General features: G+C 37.8%; 1 protein-coding gene across 1 annotated transcript in view; it reads left to right on the forward strand.

Annotated features, from left to right (window-relative positions):
* Positions 1–25696, forward strand: part of RASA2 (RAS p21 protein activator 2) — a 49020-nt gene that overhangs the window by 1635 nt on the left and 21689 nt on the right. The window contains exons 2-14 of the mRNA XM_083739038.1: positions 5521–5638; positions 8763–8866; positions 9899–9993; positions 12640–12716; positions 14485–14568; positions 15309–15381; positions 18612–18688; positions 19810–19908; positions 20611–20767; positions 21356–21504; positions 22830–22944; positions 23883–23957; positions 25336–25459. Of these exons, the coding sequence (XP_083595164.1) occupies positions 5521–5638; positions 8763–8866; positions 9899–9993; positions 12640–12716; positions 14485–14568; positions 15309–15381; positions 18612–18688; positions 19810–19908; positions 20611–20767; positions 21356–21504; positions 22830–22944; positions 23883–23957; positions 25336–25459 (1347 nt within the window). The remainder of the gene's footprint in view (positions 1–5520; positions 5639–8762; positions 8867–9898; positions 9994–12639; positions 12717–14484; positions 14569–15308; positions 15382–18611; positions 18689–19809; positions 19909–20610; positions 20768–21355; positions 21505–22829; positions 22945–23882; positions 23958–25335; positions 25460–25696) is intronic.

Below are 25696 nucleotides of genomic sequence, written 5' to 3' on the forward strand. Positions count from 1 at the left end.
GACCTGGCAGATAGAAGAATATTTGCAGTATAAGGGAATAGGATATGAAGTTATTGGAGCATTTAAAGGGTTGGTTTCTGAACAAGCAGGTTGCAGGTCCAAACATATTTGCTGGATGAAGTAGGGAAGAGAGCAGAAATAGCATCATGCTAGATAGTTACCTGGTATTTAATCAGGAATGTACTGTGGTCAACAATATCCTAAAGGGAGTTGAAACCTAGCCATGGTAATTGTGTGCTACGTGGGTGATGTGAAAGCGATCTACAGTTCCTGGCACATATTCTAGGGATCTGTTCTTCCTGTGTGTGTTTGCAAGGCCTTGTCATTCTGAAGTAGTACTGCACACCTGAAGTCCCAAGTGTAGTTTTGATGGAAGTTTGGGGATGGCACCAGTGACACTTTGGTTCTCTAATCCATGTTATGATAGGGTAGAAATAGCAAGCATGAGAGATGCTTGTAAGTGTGTAAGCTAGTAGACTGGGCTGTACCTAGCAAAATAGTTGGGGAAGTGCATTCCTTGCAGCTAGGGGAAGATGTTATAACTTCATGGGAAGGCCTGGCTTTAGCTGAAATGGAAAATATTTAGTTTTGAGAGCCATTAGACATTACTTGAAAAAAGTGACATCCTTAGAAGTTACACTCTGCATTCAATCTTTTAAAGGTATCTCATCTTGTCAGAAAAATGCAACACATGGGATTCTTGTGAAATGTGATGTAGGGGGAAGCTTGTACAGGATGTTTTGAAGTAGTCGCTTAGAACTCTTTTGGATACCTTAATGGGATTGTGGGGTAATAGGATCCATGTTAGCCAGACCAAATGTGGCAAAGAAAATTTTAAACTTGAAGGCAGAAAACCTTCTGATAAATTATAAGGGGCAAGAAAATGATAATGTTATGGGGCTGACGTAGATTTTAGGGCAGCTAGGACAAACAGGATGTAGTGGTTTTCCGATGGTGGGAGGGATCGAAGTACATTCATGTAAGTCAAACGTAACCCACTTCCTTTCTCACGCCTTTATTCAGTCTTGTAGAGAATGACTTGCAAGCATGCTTAGCTTCCATTTTGATGCGGAACTAGATTTCATAATGTTTCAGTAGAACAGCATTGACGAGAGAAGCGTTCTTATGAGGTTAAATGTGCATATTCAGCATCAAATCAACTCTCAGATTAACGACCCATAATTTTTTGTAGAAAAAATATTTTCTATGAAAACTTATATTTTGAAAGATTCCATGTGTTAAAAATAGCATATGCTACTTGATTTTGTTTTATGTTTTTTAATAAAAAAACCACTTATTAAACTAGTATATTATCACCCTTTGGAACAGTTGCCTTAGAAATTTTAAATTGATGAATCTAATTAAAGTTTAGTACATTTGCATCTTAAGAGACGTGGTTGGCGCTGTGGTCTAAACCACAGAGCCTAGGGCTTGCCAATTAGAAGATTGGTGGTTCGAATCCCCACAATGGAATGAGCTCCCATTGCTCGGTCCCTGCTCCTGCCAACCTAGCAGTTCGAAAGCACGTCAAAGTTCAAGTAGATAAATAGGAATCGCTTCAGCGGGAAGGTAAGCAGCGTTTCAGTGCGCTGCTCTGGTTCGTCAGAAGCGGCTTAGTCATGATGGCCACATGACCCGGAAGCTGTACACCGGCTCACTTGGCCAATAAAGCGAGATAAGCGCCGCAACCCCAGAGTCATCCGTGACTGGACCTAATGTTTAGGGGTCCCTTTACCTTTACCTTACATTTGCATCTTACTAAAATCTCTGCCATCTTTACAAATATTGAAGGAACTTCTTTATAAATAAATAAATAAATATCATTACCTGTCATTAAAGGGAACTGCCATCTTTTAATATTTCTTTCTCATTTCCTATTGCAGTAATGCAGCAGAAGCAAAATAATCTAAAATAGATGGACCTTCACACACTTGATTAATCAGTTAAAGCTCTGGTTGACTGATTTATTGTTTGGCAATTGAAGCACGGGGTAACAATTACATGAATGCTACAAAGCACATTTTAATGCCATTGTTGCATTTCATTCTGCATGCTTATTTTGATAAACAGATGGAAGCATTGCAGTTCATACTTGTGAAGTAGGTATTTGGAAATACGACACAGACATTTCAGGCATCTATAGTACATTGGTTTATCAAGGCATCTATAATGGGCAGCTGGGCACAAGCATACCTGGCATCCTAGTGCCTTAAACTTACTTTTTAATTTTATCTTTTGTTACCTGATGTGGTTATATTTAGTATTTTATACGTGCTTTTACTAATTGATCAAAGCACTTAACACATATTATCTGAATTCTTACAACATCTCTGTATAATACATCAGTTTTATCTGAAAATTTGGGATGAAAATGGAAATGGCTGAAGTTGAGAGAGATTAGCTTGTGTAATGTGCAATCTTATGAACACTTAAATTGAGAGTAAATCCTACTGATCTCAGTGGCAGTTGAATGCAGTGGCATATCCATAGGATGGGGCTGTGTGGCTAAGCTAAGATAGGAAGCCCTGGCTGAAAATGTGTAGCTAATTTTATCTGCCAATACATTCTGTACTTTAACAGCTGTTTGCTATGACAAATTAGCTTTGACTTAAATGATTAAGCCTATTATTACCATCATTATTTGTTAATTTATATAACACATATATGCTAAAATGCCCACTTCACATACATACCCATCTTCTTTTAAGAGAAAACTAGCAGTGTTCCCCATGGGAATTTGTTTGACCATGGAAAGTACTGGTAGTATCTACAGCAATTAAAAGTGATAGTGATGTGTTTCAAAAATTTAACAAAGAGAAGAAGGGCCTGATCCACATGATATACTTCATAACTAGGAAATGCAGGTACATACCTGCACGTGTGCTTCTTTTCTCACCCCCTCACCCCAGAACACAACACTTGAGCGTTTATGCTGATCTTAGACTAGCAACTAGTGTGGAGGTGCAAAAAGGCTTTCTGGTGCTAATGAAGCAGTTTCCTCCAACTGCCAAAATGTCTTCTTCCAACTGCCAAATTGCTGTGTGTACTACAGGCAAGAGTAACTAGCACACTTGGCTGACCGCAATTTGGAACAGCAGAGGAAGCATGCCCAGCTGCATCAGTGTACAAGTGGAATATATTGCATATCAAGGGAGGCTTGCACACATGTAGGTTATGTGATCTCTAGGCCATGCTGATTTTCACACTTTGTATCCATAGCATATTGCATTTTAAATCTTGGACTCTGTCTGCCTCCTCTCCCTTACGTGTATTGATAGTATGTGCTATATAGTGTCTTGAGGGCTAGAGATAGCTTTGAACAGTTACAATTAATAATTTTATGTAAAATGATGGTTTTCATCCTCGTTCCTTCAGGGAGCTCTCTCTATGTTAGCTTGTTTTCCAAGGGATTCCAGTGCGTTGCAGAGGAATTCAGGGCTTGTTTTATAGTAGGAATGGGGACTACCTCTCCCCATATGAACCAATCTAGACACTGCAGTCATCATCTGAGGGCTTTACTTGAGTGCCTCCTCCATGAGAGGAACAGAGGGTGGCAACACGAGAAGCCTTTTCTGTGATGGCTTCCTGCTTGTGGAATGCTTTCCTCAGGGAGATTTGCCGGGCACCTTTATTACTTACCTTGAGGCGGTGCCGGACAAAAACTTTGGCTGATCATCATTCTATGGCCTTTTAAATGTGTTTGTGGGAGGGAGGTTATTGATTTTTGTGTTTTGTGTTTTCATTTTGTACTCTTATGTTGTGAATGCCCTGTGATCTTCAAATAAAGGGCGTTATACAGTACAAGTTTAATAAGTAAATAAAAAAGGAATAAAACCTGTGGCCCTTCAGATGTTCCTGGACTCTATTCAGCCCCAGCCAACTTAGCCAAAGGATGATGGAAGCTCAGTTCACAGTATCTGGAGAGTCAGGTGTTTCCCATTCCTGCTCTAGAGGTTGCACCCAGTTTATGTAAGACAGTCATCAAATCTGTTAGGTTTCCCTGTTGCCCAACTTGAATTGAGAGTATGATCTCAAATACAGTACACTCAGTACTCTGTTGCAGCTGCACTTTGCAAAGGAAATTTGTCCACCATTAATGGTTATTTCATTGAAAATGCTGGATAAACTAGGCTTTTCCAGTTTGAAAAACCAGTAATATAAAATGGTTTACTGTGCCATACGAATCCTTGAAATCACTTAGTAAATGGAAATCAGCAAACCTTTGTGTTTAGGCCAATTCTATGTTAGTTCTAGGGCTTTAACAATGAAGGAGTAGTCACTTGGAAAAGCTGATTGCTTGGAACTGGTAGGAAATCTGCAGACAAAGGTCAGTGCCATAAAGTACTAACACATTGGTGTTGAAATTTCATAAGTGTACTTACCTAAATGTACTTTCTTTTGCAAAATGCTGCTGTAGAAATAAGGCTCCAAAATGGGGTGAGGAGTATGGTCAGCAGAGGTCTCAACTTGAATAAATTAATAGGGGGGGCTGCCCCACATAATCAATAATAAGACACACCATTTGAATGGTGATGCCCATCAACTTGGTGGGCGGCCACCTCAACTATTTTATTGGGGGGTTGATGGGACCTTTGGCTCCTATTATGGCCAGTGAATCAAATTTGGTGGGCCTCATTTCCCCCATCCCTGCTTTAAAATGTATGTTTGAGTTTGGACAGCTCTGTTGTTTAAACAGAATGATATCCTTAGAAGCACCATTAAGGGTAGTGATAGATGTAATTTATCTTTAAGGAAAATTGATATCCCTGACTGCTTTCAAAATGATACTTTGTTTTATTTTATAAGGAAATTAGAACATTCTCCAGGCAAACTGTCTTAAACTAACTAGACTAACTTTATTCTAAGTATTGTGTATTTTGCTTGGAGCAGGGAGGAAGTTACATTGTGTTAATATTTTGGTAGCAAGTACTATGATTTCCCAATGTGATAGTAACTCAAAAGTCTGGTTGTTCACTTGATATAGTTCAAACAATTTTTTTCCAGGGTAAACATAATAACTTTATAATGGACTACTAAATACAAAATTTGTTTGTTGAAAAAATACTAGACTCTGTTTGTGGTATGACTTGTGGCCATATTGCTTTCAGTTGCAATCATTAACCAGCCATGTCAGGCTTAACCGGTTACCCAGATGGAATTCGAAGGAAAGTGTAAGTGTTGCAGGAAGTGATGTTAATAAAGCCTTCACTTTTAAGCCAGTGGTGACCCTGTTCTTATCAGGTGATGCTATTCTAGAGGAAGTGGCTTCTGCCTTTTAAATGACAAAGCCAAGGTCCTGGCTATGATGAAATATTGTATTCAATTTCCGTTTTTAATACACAAACTTCCTTTTCTTCTTTTGTGCTTCTTTTGGTCACTTAATTCAGACAAGGATGCATTACAGAGTGTGTAATATTTTGTTGCTTTCCATTCTGAATTACAACTCAATACCTTGGCTATAGACAACCTTATAATTATTTTCTCCATGTTTGTTCAAAACTAATTTAATCTTGTCACTAGGTCAAGCCAAAAACTTAGTGCCATACTCTGGACAAAACAAGATGAGAGACTGCTTTTGTACAATCAATTTGGATCAAGAAGAGGTTTTTCGCACTCAGGTAGTAGAGAAATGTTTAAGGTAAGAGTTTTATCACAATGGCAGGCTTAGCTAGGATGAGAATATATCTTTGATTAAAATGGAATATTAACCAGTTCCTTAACATGTAAAAAAAATCAGCTGGTCTGTAATCTTATTCCCCTCCCCCCATTGCTTGTCCATTTTGGCTTAGTTTCTGATTATTTTTTTATGTATGGGTTGCAGAAACAGCTTAATAAATTAAACATTAATAATTCTGTGAAAGACTGACTGTGTTCAGATGTAATGCTGAACCATGCCTTAGTGTTAGAAGAATGAGACCTGGTGCCCCTCAAGCTCACAAGCTCTCTCTTCTGCCATGGCTCCAAGGAGACAAAGTTTCTTTTTCTGTTTTGGATTAACTGTGGCTAGCAATGTTCCACACAAACTATGGCTAATCTTAACTACTGCTAGCTGAAACAGGCAAATAATGTATAGTTGGAAGTTGGTCTATTTCAATGAACTCCTCTGTGATCATACCAGAGAGTGGGGGAACACGCCAGTCCAAAGCTTTCTTCTAAGGCCTGTTTTCATAGTGTTACTTTGTTTAGTTTCTCATCTGAACAAGGACTTGGAACACTGCTCCAAACTAGACTAAGCTTTCAAAACTTTTCAGTTCTTTAGCAGTATGGGAAAAAATATGAATAACAATAGTCAGGGCTAATTGTGACAACCAGTGCTGTTTACATGATAACTTCTTGAAATGACCCCATGGATAATTGTAACTAGACAACTTAGTAGTATGTGTTACTCCTGCATGCACATTTTTTCCCTGTGGAAAGTTTTATGAATTAATTCATTCTAGTGTTACCACCTTCATGCATGGAAGGGTTTATCTTCAGAAAATTATGTGAACAGCACTGACATTGATTTTGACAATCTTCTCCTACTTTTATTGTAATTCCTTCTGTGAACTGGAGATATATTGAGTATATTTTGTGTAGGCTCTCTAAATATAAAACCTGATGCAAAAGATAAAATTTGAGCTAAAATACATATGTATATCCCTATATATGTTGTGCTATACCCATTGCAAAATGGTTACCGTTCAGTTTCTGAGCTCAGTTCAACATGCTGGTTTTCTCTAAAAGCCCTTCATTGATTATGACTGGGGTACTAGAAGAGTTATCTACCTATATGTGTGTACCTGTCTTAAGAACTTCAATTGATCTTCCTGAACCAAACCAACTCCCAGAGGGATGGGAATCCCAGGAGTGGTGCCCCATTAATGGAATGTTCTCAGAGAGGTCCGCCTGGCACACCTACTTAATTGTCCTTCCAGTGCTAACTTTTTCTACACATCTGTTTGGCAGAAGCCACTTCCAGAGAGAGGGCTTACAAGCAAACATTGCACACAGGAGGAGCTACTGAATTTAACTTTCTTGTCCTCTAGTCAGGCTCCAATCACAATGAAGTTTAGCATGACTAAGTGACAAAATAATTACATTATCTTTTGGTTTTATTTCTTGAGTAAAAACAACAATGAAACACTTGCTGATCTGAAAACAAGATAGCTTATTATCTTTTTGTACTTCTAGAACAGGTTTGTTGTTGTTTTTTTGCAAGCATGCGATCATTATTCTTTGGGCATCAAATAGCAATTTATTTGTGTAGAAAAAAGAAAATTAATCTTTTTGAAGGTGTTAAGAATTCTGATGTAAGTATCTAAGTGGTGATGTGTGTTAAAGATTTAGGCTTGGACCTAAATTTTTGCTCTGTGGAAGGAGAATTGTACTCACATAAATGGTCCTTTATTCAAAAACCTAGAATCAGAGTTTTATTAAACTTAGACCCTGTTCTTCTGTGAGGTTTTCCTCCAAGGGACTGGCCAGGACAACCTCTGCTTAGTTTCAGCATTATTGTACACTCTGGGCCCTTGAAGCCAAAGTTAAAGCAGAACTTAACCTTACATTTTGAATGCATTGGCCGTAAATTTGTAAGGAAACAAATTTTTTTTTAAATGATCCACAAACTGAATAAGGTAAACAAGAAAATTCCATCAGATAATGTGGCTGGTGTGAATATAAATAATAGAAAACAAAGCCTTTTGATTTCTTAGGTTTACATAACATGTTAGTACCTATTGACTTCCTAAAGACATTTCACCATTTATCTATCAATTCATTTATTTACTTGAAAATTTGTATCTTGCGCTTCCATTGCATTCTGATTGCTCAGAGAGACTTGACAACAAACCAAAATAAATCAGTGCTATAGACTCTCATCCAAGCACTATTACCATATCATTTTTGGCCACTTCTGCCCAGTGCTTCCGGGGTTTTTTTATCAGCTCCTGAAAACCTATGTGTTTAGGCGAGCCTACCTATTATTATTATTATTATTATTATTAGAAGTAGTAGTAGCATGTATTAAGTTTGTATGCCGCCCTTAATTCGTAGATCTCAGGGCGGTTCACAACATAAAAATACAAGATAAAAAACCACACAAAATCTGTAATAAAAACAAAAGCAAACCAATAACCCCCTTCCCTTGTGTAAACATGTCATATATTTTAATATCTAATTGTATTTTATTATGTGAGTTGTTTGTGTGGGTGTATAAACATGACTCTTGAAAATGTTTTGCACTGTTTAGCATTTTGGGAGAAATAACTACCGTATTGGCCTGAATATAAGCCTCACTTTTCCCCCTAATTCCTACCGTGAAAAGTTAAAGTGCGGCTTATATTCGTGACCTTGCAGTGTGCAGCCAGGAGTGTGGGGCAAACAGTACCAGGAGTGCAGCAGAGTGGCGCCCACCCTGCACATAGTCCCCCATCCTTTCCCCCAAGGCCAGGAAGTGAAAGAGAGGAAGCGGAAAGGGGCAGTGCAGCGTGGCTTCCCCCGCCAAGTATGCAGCCAGGAGCAGTGAGGAATGGAGCGGCTTATATTCAGGATTTTTTTCTTTTTTTCTCTCCCCCCCCCCCATTTTAAAGGTGCGGCTTATATTCAGGTGCGGCTTATATTTGGACCAATACGCTAATTTATTGTAAGAGGCTTATGTTCAAGAGGAGAACCCAGTTATAAAAGTTACATAAAATAGGATTCTAGAGCAAGTTACAAAGGTGTTGAAACATTGTAAAATATGCAGTTACTTTGCTAAGAATCTGTTTGATTTCTTTCCCCAGCCCATTTTTTGGAGAAGAGTTCTACTTTGAAATACCAAGGACATTCCAGTGTTTATCATTTTATATTTATGAGAAGAGTGTTTTACAGAGGGATCTGCGTATAGGTAAGTATAGAATCATAGAATTGCTGGGTTGAAAGGGACCACAAGGATCATCTAGGCCAACCCCCTGCAGTGCAGAAATCTTTTGCCCAACATGGGGTTTGAACCCATGATACTGAGATTAAGCATCTCATATTCTGTTGACTAAGCTATAAATTGAAGTTAGGATGGTAGCCACCTAAATCATAATCTGTGCAGACCCACTGAAATTGGTTTGTCATGTCAACTCATTTCAGTGGATCTACTTAGAGTTTGATTTAGTTTGATATGCCTCTTAATCTTCAGTGGTGGGTTTGTTTTATTAAAGGTAAAACTGTAGACAGGTATCCTATTATTTTCAAATGTATGCGTTTATTGTTATGGATTGTATCCAATGATGGCATTAGGCAAATATGTTCACATAAAGTAGGGCATCCAGTTTTCACTGATCTAACTAATGCAATCTGCTGCATCATATCCTTTATTCTGGAGGACACCTCCAACCCTTGGGAGAAGTTGTACATTGGATAAGAGAATTAGTGAAAATCAGGGGTCTTACACTTGCTTTATGTCACCATTAATTGTAATTCAACACTTTACTGTACAGTGGAACCTCGGTTGTCAAACGTAATCCATTACGGAAGACCGTTCGACTTCTGAGGCATGTTTGAAAATGGAAGCCGAGACGTTCGGAAACTGAGGTTCCACTGTATTACATAGTGTCTCTGGTAGTTTTCTCTCTAAATGATTGAGCAGACCATGCCCACCCAGTAGCCATCAATCTTGCCACAACATGTGTTCCCAGTTGACCTACAGGCCCCACAGTGAGGTGTTTTATTTTAAAATGTTTTTCATTTAGTTTCAAACAGTGCCAATAAATACTCCCATCCCCAACACCTGCTGCTACTGGACTGCTTTGCTTAGGACACACTGTATGATGATTATTTTAAAATCTTCTCTAGAGCTATGTTAGATGCTAAAATTAAAAATAGCATTTCTACCCAACACTGAATAACGTGTACTGTCAAATAGGTAATTTTATTTTCCTCCTTTTAGGCAAAGTAGCTATCAAAAAAGAAGATTTGAGCAAATACTCTGGCAAGGAAACATGGTTTATGCTTCAGCCTGTTGATTCTAATTCAGAGGTTCAGGTAAAATCGAATAAATGTAAAAGTTAATGTTGTGTTGTGTCAATGAAAGTCTTTCTTCCCCACCCCCATGTTTATTTGTAATTTTACTTAAGATTCCCCATGCTGCATGAAATGAATGCAGTTTTTGTGCTGCATTGTTCCTAGTCCATCAGAAAAAGGGCCTGTCTGCAATGTGTTCACAAAAATCAGTCTTAAAAACTAGCATGGGACAATTGAAAACTGGACATGTATATCTTGTGTGCCAGTTTAAAATATTTCAGTTTAGATTTCATTTTCCTTCTCTTAGGGCACTTCAAAAGTTCTGAATGTGAATTAAATATATTTTACAAAAATTGCCTATAACATTTTTCAAACTACAGCAAATGTATGTATAGTTTAAAAATGCTCCATATTGTAAGACATTCTGAATCTCTTCTGTGATTAGAGTGGAGAGGGAAGTTATATAGGAAGCCTGTGTGTGCCTTCTATTCCCTCGAATGGTGTGATTCACTAACTGTAGGCACCAAAGTTGAGTGGGGGTAATAGGCCACGGCTATGTCCTGCGTCAATCCCTCAGTTACACTTCGTCTTGCTGCAAATCATTTCTATTTTTCTGTACTCTTCCCAGAGAAGGGTACTTTACAGTCAGCAGGAGGGGTGAAGATGCGAAGGCTCAGGGGGGGAAATGATTTTGGGGGGGGGGAACCACTGTTTCTTATTTTTTTCTTTTCCTTCACATCTTGGGGGTGGGCACACATTTCAATCCCTTTTCATAGTGCAGTTGAAAGTTCTAACTTATCAATGATGAAACAGTTTAGAATTCTCTTTTGCAAGTGTTGATTGTTTTCTTTCTCTTTATCTGTGGTATATTGGAGGTGCTCTAATTCCAATTAATTGTTTTAGAAATAGCGTATACAGCTCTTATGAAATAAGACAGCTGCTTCTTGATTAAACAGCAGTTTTAGTTGTCCTGAAAATAGTTTAGGTATATGTGAATCATGCAGTAATGTGTATGATAACAATGGCAAATGTGCAGCTGAATGTTGGAATTTCCAAGTAAATATTTTGGGCTTGGTTACAGGCAAAGCAAACTACATGGCATTGTGACATAGGTGTCATGCTGGAGGAAATGTCCCTGCTAGGTTAACCTCTAATAATAGACATTGCTCACCATTCCTGAGACATGCTAGGGTTTGCCTCAGTCTATATGTGCATTGCAACATCTAAAGCAACATTTTGGTGATAATTAGATTGATAGAGGAGTCATGGAGGTTTGTTCGGAAAAATGGTATAGTAACTGTATACAATATGAATCTGGGATAGTACTGACACTAATCCAGAAAATGTATTCATTATTTTGCTTTTTTCTGGACCTTCACCATACACGTTTATTCTTTTCCCTGAACCTTTCTTTTTAAAAAGAGTAGAAATTTGCTTGCACCAAATCATTTAATTATGCAGTGGCCCCACAGAATACATGTTGTCTGGCATATTACTCCTGTGTCAGTACAACTGTGTAAACATGGGCAGTGAAGCAGCTATATATTTTTTAAGCTTGAGTATCAACCCAGTTTGGTAGACATAAGTGTGACCCACCAAGCTAGGCCTTTACAAGGCATGTTGACTTGACAAAGTTAAGCATGTGATTAATTTTGACTGGATTGTGTGTCATTTTATTGTTGCCAGGAAGATTCCCCTATGTATTATGCTTGTCATTCATTGTGTTTTGCTTTCAGGGGAACTGCTTCAGACAACTGTCACTTGATAGCCTTCACAAGTTGAATACCTAAGCACTTTAGAAAGAATCTTTAGTACACTAATAGCAGTTAATTATAGAGGTGCTCAGTGTCTGAGTCCGGAAGTGTTCTGTCAGTGACTTTTTTATTGCTTCCAAAATAACAAGCCTACCTTGTTTAGGGTGTGTTCATATAGGCACAAAATACTACTAGCAGTTCATTTTCAAGGTGGACTGTCTGTGTGTATCTACGCGCACACACACATGCCCTTTTTAAAGGTGATATTATGAATGTTGCATCATTGCCTAGTCTTCTTTACCTGAAGCTATTCTGAAGTGATTAAGATTTGGATCTCTACAAAATGTAGAACAGGTGTGGGGAACTTTGGCCCTTCAGATATTGCTGAACTGCAACTCCCATTATCAGTGGTCATTGACCATGCTTGCAGGGGCTGATGGGTGCTGTAGTTCAGCAACATCTGGAGGTGAAAGATTGCCCTCACATGATGTAGATGATCAGGTGGTACTCGAAGATTTTATAAGAACTCTTCATTTTAAAATAGTGATAATTTTCAATTTTTTTAAAAAAAAACAAGTGCTCTCATATACAAGGAATCATAACTCTTAAAATTTATGTAATGTAATTATCTTATAATGGAAAGACTGAGGAGGAAAAATTATTTACAAGTAATACCAAAATGGTATTCTAAGTTGATAACAATTTTCTGCATTAAAAATATAAAATACAGTGTCTAATACTTGTCTGACACCTACTCGCATACAGCTTATTCAGTCAATCACATATTTCATGCTAGTGATGCTAAAGAGCCTGTCAGCTCTTGTCTTGCTCTTATTAAGCAGGTGCTAGGTTATTTTATAAATTCAACACACAGGCTCTTGCAACTGAAACTTCTTCTTTTTTTAATTGACAGGGAAAAGTTCACCTCGAATTAAAACTGAATGAGTTGATCACAGATAATGGATCAGTCTGCCAGCAGCTAGTAGTACAGTAAGAACATTTATCAATTCTTATTCTTGTTTTGCTTGCTAATGAACATTAACAGGGTAATTCAAGTCAGCTTTCAGTATTATAAAACACATGAAAACACAATTAAAAAATAGAAGCTTAAAGGTTTAAGTACAGCAAACTTAGCCAATTCAAGTTGAACAAATGTGTTTTCAAAGATTCCACTTCATAAAATGAACAGCCTGCCTTCCTGCTGAAGGTAAAACCACCACCAAGTACTGGACATGTGGAAGAGACTCTTGTAGACCTTTTTGGTTCTGTAGTGTTGCTGAATGCTTGCAGTAATGTAATCAGTGGTGTTTTTTATACACTTTTGGTTAGCACTGGTGTCATGATTAGTGTGTCTCAAGTTATACAAAGGAGTAATGGGAAAGGAAGTTGGCAATGTGTCCCATAAGATGTGAATGGACTTCACAGCTGAGGCACAAACAAGATGATCCATCTTTTCTGCCACTGTCGTCACTGCACATGTACTGGTGCACCTCTGCCTGTGATAGGGACAAGAACTTGCACAAAGATGCATTCAAGATGAAGATATCAATGTTGTCTGACTTCTCCCTCTACTGCTTACATCAGTGGAAGATGTTCCAAGGTTTACAGCAGGTCTGCAAGGATGTTGGCTTGCACGTTGTGGGACTTCCAAGGGCCATTTCATACAGTGACGGATATAGATATATAGATATATCTTTAATAGTACAATTGAAAGCTGACATGGTAATGAAGGGAAAAGGAAATACAACTGTTCCACCACTAACTTTCTCAAATAAAAAAATTTGATGATTACATTTCAACAACACCCCCCAAATTACAGTGGCTAATAAATAACTTTTTCTTTGACACACTATTTCCCCCATGATAGTTATAACTAATCAGTTTTACTCATGTGCTACTGTATATTTCAAGTTTTGTTCTGGCAGTTGTTAATATCAAGGTTTCTGAGACAATTTCTGACTTTCACTAGTCTTGTTCTAGGAGCAGTCAGAAACACTAGGCTGCTAATGTAGAACAGTAGTGAATCTACTTAGGAGAATAAAAGACAAGGCGCATTCTAACCCCCAAAAGTTCTCTTTTCTCTAGTATACCATCTCCACAGTCTGCCTTTTAATAGACAAAACCAGTTTAACTGGAAGAGGAAGGGACCAAACATGCTTTGGATGTGAGCCAAAACACTGTTGGCTAGCTTGCTGGAGGGAAGGCTTCCACAAACATTAGGAGATGACCATTCAAAGAGACAATGTAATTAAGCTTTGTGAAGTGCTGAGCAGTCACAGCTGGTTTCGCAAGATTTCAGACATTCTCTTCTGTATTCACAGGTCACACACAGGAAGGAGGCAACACCTCTTGTAGAATCCAAGAATTAATTAGCATGGTTAACTTAGTATAAAAGTGGTGAGGAAATGACTGATCTTAGACAAATAGATGGTTTCCTGGAGAGTACCCAGACCTCCAATGTGGACTAAATTGACTAAGGTTTAAACATGCAGTTGAATTCTGCAGAAGAAATAACAGGATCCCACTCCCTTTTTCCTTGTTTTAATGAAGATAACCACAAGAGTGATCAAGGCCAATTCAGTCCCAAAACTAAGCCTTAACCCAGAGACTAGATAATCAGTATCTCCCAAGAGTGCCTGAAGCTGAACCAACAGTATCTTCTTGAGCACCTTATTAAAAGAGAAATTCATGGTCAGTGTGTCTTTATCCATTAGACTTGAAACTGCAACTGAATTAATTTGCATTTTTAAAATTCTAGCTTGAAGGAATGTCATGGACTTCCTCTTATTAATGGACAAAATTGTGATCCTTATGCTACAGTGTCTGTTGTGGGTCCTTCAAGGTAATACTTTTAACATACATTCACACTGTCTTAAATAAAATAGGAAAATTAGACCTACACAAATTTAGTGATGTTGAAAAGGAAATGAATTATTGCTCCAATTTTCAGTTGATTAATGTAGAGAAGCTTAATGTTATTAACACAATTGTGGAAAATTTAATCAATTTCTTGACAACTTTTGACAAAGTAGTTATGTTTGCCAAAGGACTTCCATTTGTGCAATAGGACCTCTCTCCCAGGGTGTCCCCTCCCCCAAGTCTGTTCTGGGAAAATAACTGAGGATATCAGCAGTGTGTGGAAAGACATTGTCTGGGTGCCAGGTCCACCTGTAGATAGCTGGTCTACCGACAGAGAAGCAACAGTAAGGTAGACCTGCAGTACAAATTTCTCAGGACAGACCCACCCTCTCCACCAGAAATGGCCACCACTCCGTGACCAGATCTTTCAGAAATGGCAGGCATATTATCTGATACTAGTTACATATGTTCCTTATTTATTTGGAATATATACTCCTCCCACATGTATGTACACCTATGTGTAACACTCATATTGACTTCAGTAGGGCTACACAAATTCAAGTTATCAGTAATGCATCCAATTTACAAAGAATGCCTTTCCTGTTTGAAGATAGGCTTTTCATAAACATAGTTTAACTGCATGGTTCATTCATATCAATACAGTGTTTTTATAATTGTATGTTTTTAAGTTCTGTATGGTAAAACTGTACCATATTGGAATAGGAATGACCAAAAGAAGACAAAAGTAAAGAAGAAAACAAGCAATCCACAATTTAATGAAACATTTTATTTTGAGGTAAGTAATCTATCAAAATAAGCTTTTGGTGTGTTGTCTGTGCATTTATGCTATCATCTCCTTTGTTAGCTGACTTAATACGGGAGGTCACCAGAGAGATAGGCAGAGTTTTAGTCAAAGGGTCAGATTTTAAACAAAACAAAATAATAGAGAATGAAAACATAAATCAGAACTATTCTTGGCTAACATAGTCTTGTTTGCACATACCACTAAGCCAGCGGTTCTCAACCTGTAGGTCCCCAGATGTTGTTGGACTACAACTCCCATCATCCCTGAGCTCTGGCCTTGCTAGCTAGGGGTGATGGGAGTTGTAGCTCAGCAACATCTGGGGACCCACAGGTTGAGAAAGGCTTCACTAAGCCATACTATGGCTTGGTGCAAATGCATAGACTCTGGGAATAGCTCTTTCCAGACTAACCCTGAGCTGTGTAACTAGGTTTGTCCTGTGCTGTGCAGATTGTCAGGGTGTGTGAAACTACAAGCCCAGGTTTGACTTCATCAAACTATAGCTTAACAGCATGCAGGAGCAGAGCAGCTGGGGAGTAGAAAAGTGGCTGCAATCTCCTCTCTGGCACATTTGCATTGAACAATGGTTTTGCTTAGCAGGAAGTACAGATTGGGCTAATGAATTTTAATAATGTTAGCAGATAAGGAGAATGATAGAGGAGGGGGAAGCTTGGAAGAAAAGATATATAGTCTAGTCTTAGACATAGTTTGAGAAAGTGATAGAAAATCTCCAAATGCATATATTGAATAAGTAGGCAAAGATGGATTAGACAGGGTGGGAGACATAGAAGTAAAGCTGGATGTCAACAGCAAATAGGTGGTATTGAAAACCATGAAGTTTGAGGTCTTTTAAGAAGGAGGAACTGCTGGGGACCAAGAGCATCATGCTGAAGCCTTACCCACTCCACCCAAAAGAAAGGAGGAACTGAGGAGGCATTTCCCAGTGGAAATATTGAACATGTGATTTGACAGATAATGAAGATCAGTCAGAGAAAATCTGTAGTGGAGGATTTCAAGGAAGAAAAGTTAGTTGTATAAAAGGTAGCAGGCTATGAAGGACACAGGCAGAGATCTTTGGATTGGTCCGAGTTTAGTAAGAGCATTCAATATAGACCAGAAGAAAATTGCTAGGAAGTCAAGAACAGTGGGAATGAACAGTAAGCTTCAGGAGTTTGGAGGCAAATATGTGGACTGTAAATTGTGCACAAATCTTAGGTAGCCATTTTTGAGGCTATTTCAAATATGTGTAGCTCAAAGGATGATTTGAATTTTCCTGCTATGAGCTCATGCAGCTCAAAATGTGAGCTGCTTTATTCATCTTTTTGTAATAAAGCTTCATTTCTTCCCAATGGCTGATCAGTTTTTTGCTTCAAAAATCTTGGGCACAGTATTTGTTCATAGATGTTCTCCATTATGATTTCTGCTGTATGTGGCTAGAAATGCCATCTTTGCTTTACATATCAGTGGCTTGAATGGAAGGCTTCTTCACAGCCTAACTCTGTGGTTTGACTTTCCCCGGAATGCTTCTGTTAATGGTTGTAACTTAGTGAAGCACATTTCACAAGGTTAAAAAAAATCTGATCTCCTGCCAAATCTGATTTAGCAGCAAGTGTTGCAAAGCTACATATTCAAAACAATTGATTTGTTTTTTTTAAAAATAGTTTAGTTATGTGAATGTTGAACTATAGATTAAATCTAGTTTATAGTGTTAAATTTTAATTCTGATATTCAGTTCTGAAAGTATCCACAAATCATGGTAAGTCTTCTGCCTTTAAGGTCATCAGCTTAATCCTTCTGCAGAATAGAAAGCAGAAAATCATTGTTGCTGTGGTTGTGAATTATACTTGACTGATAACTGTACAATATTGACACTATTGTGTTTATGAAATAATATGCAGCTTGTAAAATATCCAGGAATGGCTTATAACATTCCTCTTGCTCACATGGTCAGCTATGGTATGCATGTCTGTAATTTTCGACTACCACACTTGACATTTCTTCATATGGGAGGAGCCCTGGAAATTGCTGGGGGAGAGGAGGAGAAAAGGAAGATGGAACAGAGTTTTCTCCATGCCCTCTTCGGCAGCACATATACTAAAATTGGAATGATACAGAGAAGATTAGCATGGAACAGAGTTTTCTCCCCTCTTCCTTCCCATCAGTTCTCAAATCCCAGCTGCTAACCAGCAATTTGGGCCCTCCGCCCCCAAAGACAAAACAGTTCGGTTAGAAGATCAGTTTGTGACAAACAGACATGGGTTGTTTGAGAGGAAAAGGAAGGGGTTAGCTTTCTTTCACCTTCAAAGCTTCTGTTTGAGTGGAGGCACTAGCTCCACAACAAGCCCCCCTTTCTTCAGAGCTAATGCCTGCAAGTTATCTACTGTTGTATGCACCACTTATTACTAGAGCTGGGTTTTGGTGGGTGGAGGAGGGAGTGATCATTCCACCCATATTTTAAATCCTCAGCATGTCAGCACAAACATAAGGTTGTATCCAGTGTTAGCCCTGGACTCATTGAAATGAATGAATATGACTAACTTAGGTCCATTAATTTTAGCGGGTCTACTTAGTTGGATACAGCCCATAAATTATGTAGACCTACAAAGGAAATTTTGATTTATTTCTTACCCGGTGATAGAGGAAGGTGAAAGTGGCATGCATTCCAGATTATGGGGACCTGAATCACTTGAAGATTCAGGAACTCTCCAGCCTTAGCATTTCTAGTGGATCAGTTTTGAGAACTTGCTATTCTCATCCTGTTGAAAAATGGTAACTATGACAACATACAATGTAACCCTTTGCTTTTCTGCTTTCATGCTTCTTCAGTTTGATGTCTGTGCAGTTATTCTGCCATTTAGAATTCTGGGCAAGGGGAGAAAAAGTTATCTGACCTTTGAGTGCTAAGTAAACACCCTTAGGCATCAAGACTGGGTAGCCTTCAAAACAGTATTGCTGATGGTAATTTATATGGTAGCTGATGGAAGGATGTGATCCTTTACTACCTTCTCGACCTTTAGTTTAATCCTTGGTGCCTTATTTCGCCAGATCCAAATTGTAGATAAGGGCAATTACAATTATAACCCTCTAAATATATTAAGAGTTTCCTCACTTAGTTTTGGGATATATTAGAATAACTTTGATTCTTTTTGTAGTAAATGTGTGGTATTGGTAGACTTCAAAATGCAAAAGGAGAAATAACTTACTTACATGAGTTTTACTTGCAGGTAACAAGGTCCAGTAGTTACACCAAAAAATCACAGTTTCAGGTGGAAGAAGAAGATATTGAGAAGCTGGAAGTCAGGTATATTCCTTAGTATATTAAAACCAATTATTCATTTTTATACAAAACTGTCAATGCTTTTTATGATGGAGATAAAAACAGTACTCAAGGACTACAGAAAGCTGTCCAGATAAATAATATCCAACTTTGGCTGGAGGCAGGGTGGGTGTAAGTCTAAAGACTTAGAGAGCTCATGATAATTACTTTCATAACTTGAACAGTTAATTTAGTAGAACATCTGACTACCTGTTTTATATAGCAAATGTGGTATATTCAGTATTACTTAACTAAAACAAGTCTTATTTCTTTGTATGCTGTAGCTGGCATTGGGCTCCCCTGCTCTCTTTGCTATGGGGAAAAAGTTATCTCTTAGCTCAGTGCTTTCTCCTGGTTGGGAGGGGAGCAGGAAGGGAGTGGAAACACCCGAGTCCCTGTCTTCATCTTGACTCCACTTGAAACCCAAGGAGAAAGAATTATCATCTGAAAAGCTGAGGACAGGAATAGTTTATTTCTTAACTTGTTTGAACTATATAGGTAGGGTAATTTGGAACATCTGAGTGAAAATCACAATAGGCAACTCATTTAGGGAGGCAAGGGAACATCAATCATGCCACAACACAATGGATTTTATTTCTTTTCTTCTTAATATATGTGCTGTCTTAACAGAAATGTCAGTGAGGTAAGACTCAACAACCCACATAGAGTGCATGCCTTTGGGAGTCTTACAGCTTTTTAGGTTGTAAGAGCTTGAACTAAAAAATAAAAACCAGTGCATGTGTCATTGAAGTGTTACAGTTTAGTCAGAAAGAGCAAAAAATAGGAATATTAATAAATGCAAACAGAACTGCAAATGCTTGAGAAGAAAATGGTAATGTCACTCTTTTCTTTTTTTTTAGTGCCTCAGTTCATCCAATATTGCTTTTATCTTATTGATAAAGCCACACTTTTAACCAATATGCTGACATGGTTGCCTTTTATAGAAATAGGACACTTTTTGTCTAACTTAAACTATTGCGTGTGAGGTTATAAACTTGTTTGTGTGCATGCTGAATTGGTGTGGTTCTCTATGTGATGATAATGACTCTTACAGTTATATGAAAAATGATTATGACAAAAATGGTTAACTATTATTTAACTTTCAGGATTGATTTATGGAACAATGGTAACTTGGTACAAGACCTTTTCCTAGGAGAAATCAAGATTCCTGTCAAGGTGTTAGGAAGTGATTCCTTCCAAGCATGGTAAGAAAACTAGGCAAAAGGCAGCTTGTGACATAGTTAAAACAAAAGGATAGGTTTGTTATCTGTATGACTGTATGAAAGTGTTTGTAACTGGAAACAAACAGTTGTGCTACAGTTGTTTCCTGCAGAATTGTACTTTATTTTTCTAGGCATTGCACTGCCTCACAGCATTCTACTAGGCCAAATTAAAATTTCACTATTGGTATAGAAGCCCCTGTACAAGCTTGGGATCAGTTTACCTGAGAGACCACCTCCTTTATCCCTTATCTTTTTTTCCTTATCCATTGCTAGTATTGTGATAATCTGAATATTGGTTTTTTTGTTATATATTTCCTTTTTCTGCACACACTTTTGATGGCAGGCTGTTTAAAAAACATGCAAGTAAATAAATGCCAGTTAAGCATATATATTTCAAATATATTAATACATTTATTTCTTGACTTGCTTACATCAAGCACAAACTCCACATCTAAAAGTGGTAACGCTTAAAATAATAGTTGATGCAAGTAAATGCTTGGTGTACTTCAATATTAATTTAAAAAGTCAAAAATTTATCTTAATCAAATTTAAGTTAGCTAAAATAAAAAGAAAGAAGGAAAGGGCAAGGTTATTGCTGCTTCTTTATTCTAGACCTAACTTTACTTGGTGAACTATAAATAAAATGCAAAATGAATCTCTGTCACTTGGATTTTCTTTTTTAAGGTACCTTCTACAGCCAAGAGACAATGGAAATAAGTCGTCCAAAACAGATGATCATGGATCACTTAGACTGAATATATGTTATGCTGAAGACTATGTGCTTCCATCACAGTACTATGCTTCCCTCAGAAACTTGCTGCTAAAGTCATCAGAAGTTGAGGTAACCTGCTTTGGGGACTGTTTAACCATTTAAGAGCAAGTTATACCATATCATATTTGCCTCTTGGCCGGTATCACAATTCTACCTTGCATGGCTTTAAAAGGATACCCAGATTTGTCACTGCAGTCATAATTACAGATGGATAGACAGACAGACAGACAGACAGACAGACAGATAGATAGATAGATAGATAGATATAGATATATATATATGAAAAATAATACTGTTACTTATAAGTATTTGTAATTCTTATACTTATATTAGTATGTGTAGTTATAGGTAACACTGTTACTTTTTAAAAATAGTTAAATGCTCTTGTAGAGGTACACTGTACAACCATGAGAGTATTTAACTATTTTTTAAAAAGCCACTCCGTATGTCATGAAAAGGTGGCATTTCAAAAGCTACTTGATGTGGCTGGCTTGAGAATTGCAGTTCAAAGAAAATGTTCTAGGCATGCATAATCCAGGGCGAATTTAGAACATTATACGTCTACATTTTGGAATTGATTAAAATTCTGGTGGTTCTGTTGTCTTTCCGTTTGGTACAACTGGTACTTATTTCAGTTATATTTCCCCCTTTTTATAGCCTATTTCTGCTTCTTCTGCTTACATTTTGGCTGAAGTATGTCGAGATAAATATGATGCCATTTTGCCTCTTGTAAGGTTGTTGATACATCATCATAAACTAGTACAATTTATCACTGCAGTGGCAGAGTTAGAATTGACGGATACCCAGTAAGTATTTCATTTTCCCTCTTTTCTCCCTCCTCCCAGTATTGGTGTCCATGACAAGTGCATATTTTTGTAATTTTAAGATGTTTTAAATGGTTTTAAATATTGTGTTTTAATTGTTGTAACCTGCCCCTGGGACCTTGGGTGAAGGGCAGGTATAAATTGTAATAACAGTAAGCGTGTAAAACTTGTAAAATTTGCTGCTTCAAACTACCTTAGCAAAAGGTATCAAACAAGTTGCTTGATGGTAATGCAAAATGCATGCTTGACAGGGATCCACAAATGAACCTGCTTCTACTATACATCGTTCCCCAATATCCCAAGAAATTTTGTAAACCACTTTGAGGTTTTCTATATTCTATAATCAAGCAGTATAATTTTTATGAAATAAATAAGTAAACTTAAATAAGAACTATAGTAGAACTAAACTGAACTAAAATTCTGGCAAGGTCCATTGATCTCCTGAACCTGAGGAAGGGCAGGGAGTGTCTGCCAGACACTGTTCCCCCTCATTGCCCTATCAGTGTGGAGCACTTGGGAGACTTCTCTGAAGATCAGTATGGCCTCAAAAATAATACGTCACCCCTCTCCTAGTCTCAGGGTGAACACAGTGAATTTTACTGGTTACTAAGGTTAGCCATAGTTTGTGGACCTCTTATAGTGGATCTCAGGTAGCAGACTAAACTTAGGTGTGTGATCCCGTTACTGTGGATAACTTGCTGATCCTTCATTATTAGTTGGCTATATTGCTAGCTCTGCTTTGACTCTGAATAAATATCTAATGATACAGCACAACATTCTACTTCTAGATAGAACCAGAAGGACAGTTCGTCCATTTGTCAAATAGGAATGTACTTGTGTAAAGGAATTGACATTTTCAGATGTGTTTTTGAAGATACATTTAGGGATGTTTAATTGACAGTTCACTACCAATACTACCAAACTGGTTGAAAAAGAGGTACCTAGGATGATAGGTTTGTGTCTTCTACATTTAAAAAGTTGTTAGCTTTAATCATTGAAGATATCTTTCCTAGTCTTGATTTCTGTCAGTTGTGAATAGGATAGGTGTCTGCTTAGGGCAGATTTTTCTTTACAGCTCTATAAGGATGACTTAAAGTTTATAACTAGTTCGGCTTCCAGTAGACATAGACACCTATTTAATCTTAGTTAGCTAAATATATCACAGATATTGCAGGTGTTTTAAACTCTGGTTTCTGAATACCATCTGTATATGAGTTAGATTGCTAGAAACCTTTCACAGAAAACTTAGGGTATGATTTATATATTCCTTCCATCTTGAATTCTTAATGATTCATATTGCTTTGCAGGGAAGCAAATACAATCTTCAGAGGGAATTCTTTAGCTACTCGATGCCTAGATGAAATGATGAAAATAGTGGGAAAGCACTACCTGAAAGTTACATTAAAACCAATTCTTGATGAGGTACTGTAACATTATGCATTAAGGTTTACAAAGCTGGTTGGTTAAAGAATATTTTTTTGGCACTGCTTCCGGCTTTATTAACCAGTGACTCAGTGCAGAGTTGTTTCTTAGATATCAGCCAGTGAGCACCACAACAAAACTGCACTTTATTACTAAGGAGCACATAATACAGTTCCTGCTTGCCACAAAGCATCTGCATGGCGGGTTATCGTGACTCTTGTAAAGTGTAGAAGGGTTCCACTACACATATTATGGGAAATCTCTACAGCTTCCAGACAAGTGTGGTGGCTTTCCATATGATCGTAATCTGCATGCTGTGTCCCTTAAATGCATATAGTATGCAGACGTGTTTCTCAACAGTAAGAATACTACTGCTAAATGAATGAAGTTGCCTAAGACAACTAATACCTAAATGTACTGGAAGTGATCTCTTCAGTATCATCCATGTATGTGTACGTGCACCTGTGCCTATGTAGTTCTGATCCTATTCATATAAGTCAGTTACAGGAAGGAAACAGCTGGTGTCTGCTCTTAACAATTTATATACATAAAACTTCTTCATCGGGTCTAGCCTAAAATCCAGTCTCCAGGATCATGAGGGGAGGGGGGTAATAAAGCACTTATTAACTTTACTAGATTGCTACTGTGGGTGCACCTTTTCAGCATATTAAGGAAGATTGGAAGAAAAGAAAAGGAGGGAAATCAAGGTACCTTCCTCCTTGAGGATGCATGGTTTTAAGGTGTGAGTGCAGCCACTAGAAATATAAACATGCAGTGGCCATCTTTTTTTTCAAAAGTTTGCAGTATGCCTACAGGCAGCTTCTGGAGAACATTGATGGGTTTTGCCTCTCTTCTTACCTCTGGTTCAGTAAAGGAGAACAGACCTGAATAATGACCTGTCCTGATATAACTGACTAAAATTTTACTCTTGTTTTCAGATATGTGATAATCCCAAACCTTGCGAAATTGATCCTTTGAAACTGAAAGAAGCTGATAATGTTGAAATACACCAGGTGTGTTTAAGTGATTTTGTTCAGCTTATATTCAAGGACCTAGTGCAGAGGTGGGGAACCTCAGGCCTGGCTCTGAGGCAGCACTCTAAGCCTCTCTGTCTCAACCTCTGGACTCTTCTCGGCTACACCCCTATTGTCCCTGCTTTGTGCTCTCTTTGAGTGTTTTTGCCTGGCTGGAGTGTGTTATTGAACTCTGATAATGCCTCTTGCTTTTCTTAATGGAGGACAGAGGTGTGTAAACCAGCCTACTTTATAAAGTTAAAATTTACATTAATTGATTTGTCCATTTTTGCCTCCAGCGTCTCCTACCACTGGCATATGGGACCTAGAAGGTTGCCAGAATACAGCCTTGGGCTGCAAAAGGTTCCCCACCCCTGAGCTAGTGTATAATCAATTTTTGGAGTGATAAATGTTAGCCATGCTAAATTTCAACATCAAGCAAAATTGCTTAGAATCTGAGTGTGATTCTTCCACTTGTGTTGGCTTCCATTTACCAATGTTCTCTGTATACGGTAACTTCCATTATGTAGGCCTCAGTATAAATAAGTACTACTGTAAATTAGTTCATAATTCAGTTCATAATACTGAACATGCACCTTACATTGTTGGGATCAAAACCTGGACCCATTATGGTATCCTTGAGAGTTGTTGCTATTAAGTATCAAGTTACTCTTTGTTCAAATAGAAGTATTAGTGAGCTGCAATAAAGATAGAATTTGTACCATAAAAATGCTGTTTCTAATTATTAACAGTAAGCATTGGTAGTGATATATGGATTGTCTTTTGGCTAGCTTGTACCATTGGCAGCAATGAAAGTAGAAGATGTCAGTGCACTTTTCTATTGTGTATCTATGTATGCAGGTAACTCGCAACTTATGTGTGTTTTACATGCATAATTTGAACTTTATGCGCTTGGCCGAAAAAAATAAATCAAAAGGGGTGGGCATCTGGCGGGGGGGGATAGGCAATCCCACGCGTCATTGCACTCACCTTGGAGATCATGCAGAGGTAGAGTACAAGTTGCCTTGGGAGAGAGAGCATGGGAGGGGAGAGAGTAAGAGTGGCCTTGGAGAACGTGTGCTGTGCTTTTTATGGGGCATTTCCAAGTTTCCACAGGGTTGTTTTGACTATACTCTATTTTGGCTTTACACTCTATATCTCCAGAACGTAACCCTCACATAATATGTGAATAACCTGTACATATGCCAGTGTGTTTTATTGATCTTTAAAGTATATGATTTACATTTGCCGCTGTTCCCAAAAGATTGCCATTGTTATGCTAGAATGGAGAACATGTGTGTAAAATTTTGTATTAGATTTTTCTTTGACAATAGAATAAAACAGTATGGATTTCTGAAATAATTTGTTTGCCTTCTAGGAAAATCTGCGCTTCTATGTTGACAAAGTATTCAGTACAGTTGTACAGTCAAGTATAAGTTGCCCTAAATTAATGTGTGATGTGTTCTGTTCTCTGAGGTGCTTGGCTGCTGAAAGATTTTCTAGTAAGTGTATTTTTTTTAATTAGAAACTTATGTAAGACCTCTTGAAGTCCATGGAAGTGTTCTCAAAGAGTTGTCTAGTAGCATTCATAAGGAAACTGAAATGACTAAATTTGCAACTTTACATTTTCAATAGACTTTAAAAATGTTTATTGTAAACATGATCTGCTTTCTGTAGGCTGTGTATGGAGCATATGTATCTATACTATTTCGTATCAGCAGAACTGCATGCTTGTTATA

This window comes from Podarcis gaigeae (assembly GCF_964106915.1).
Source record: "Podarcis gaigeae genome assembly, chromosome: 5".
Lineage (NCBI taxonomy): Eukaryota > Metazoa > Chordata > Lepidosauria > Squamata > Lacertidae > Podarcis > Podarcis gaigeae.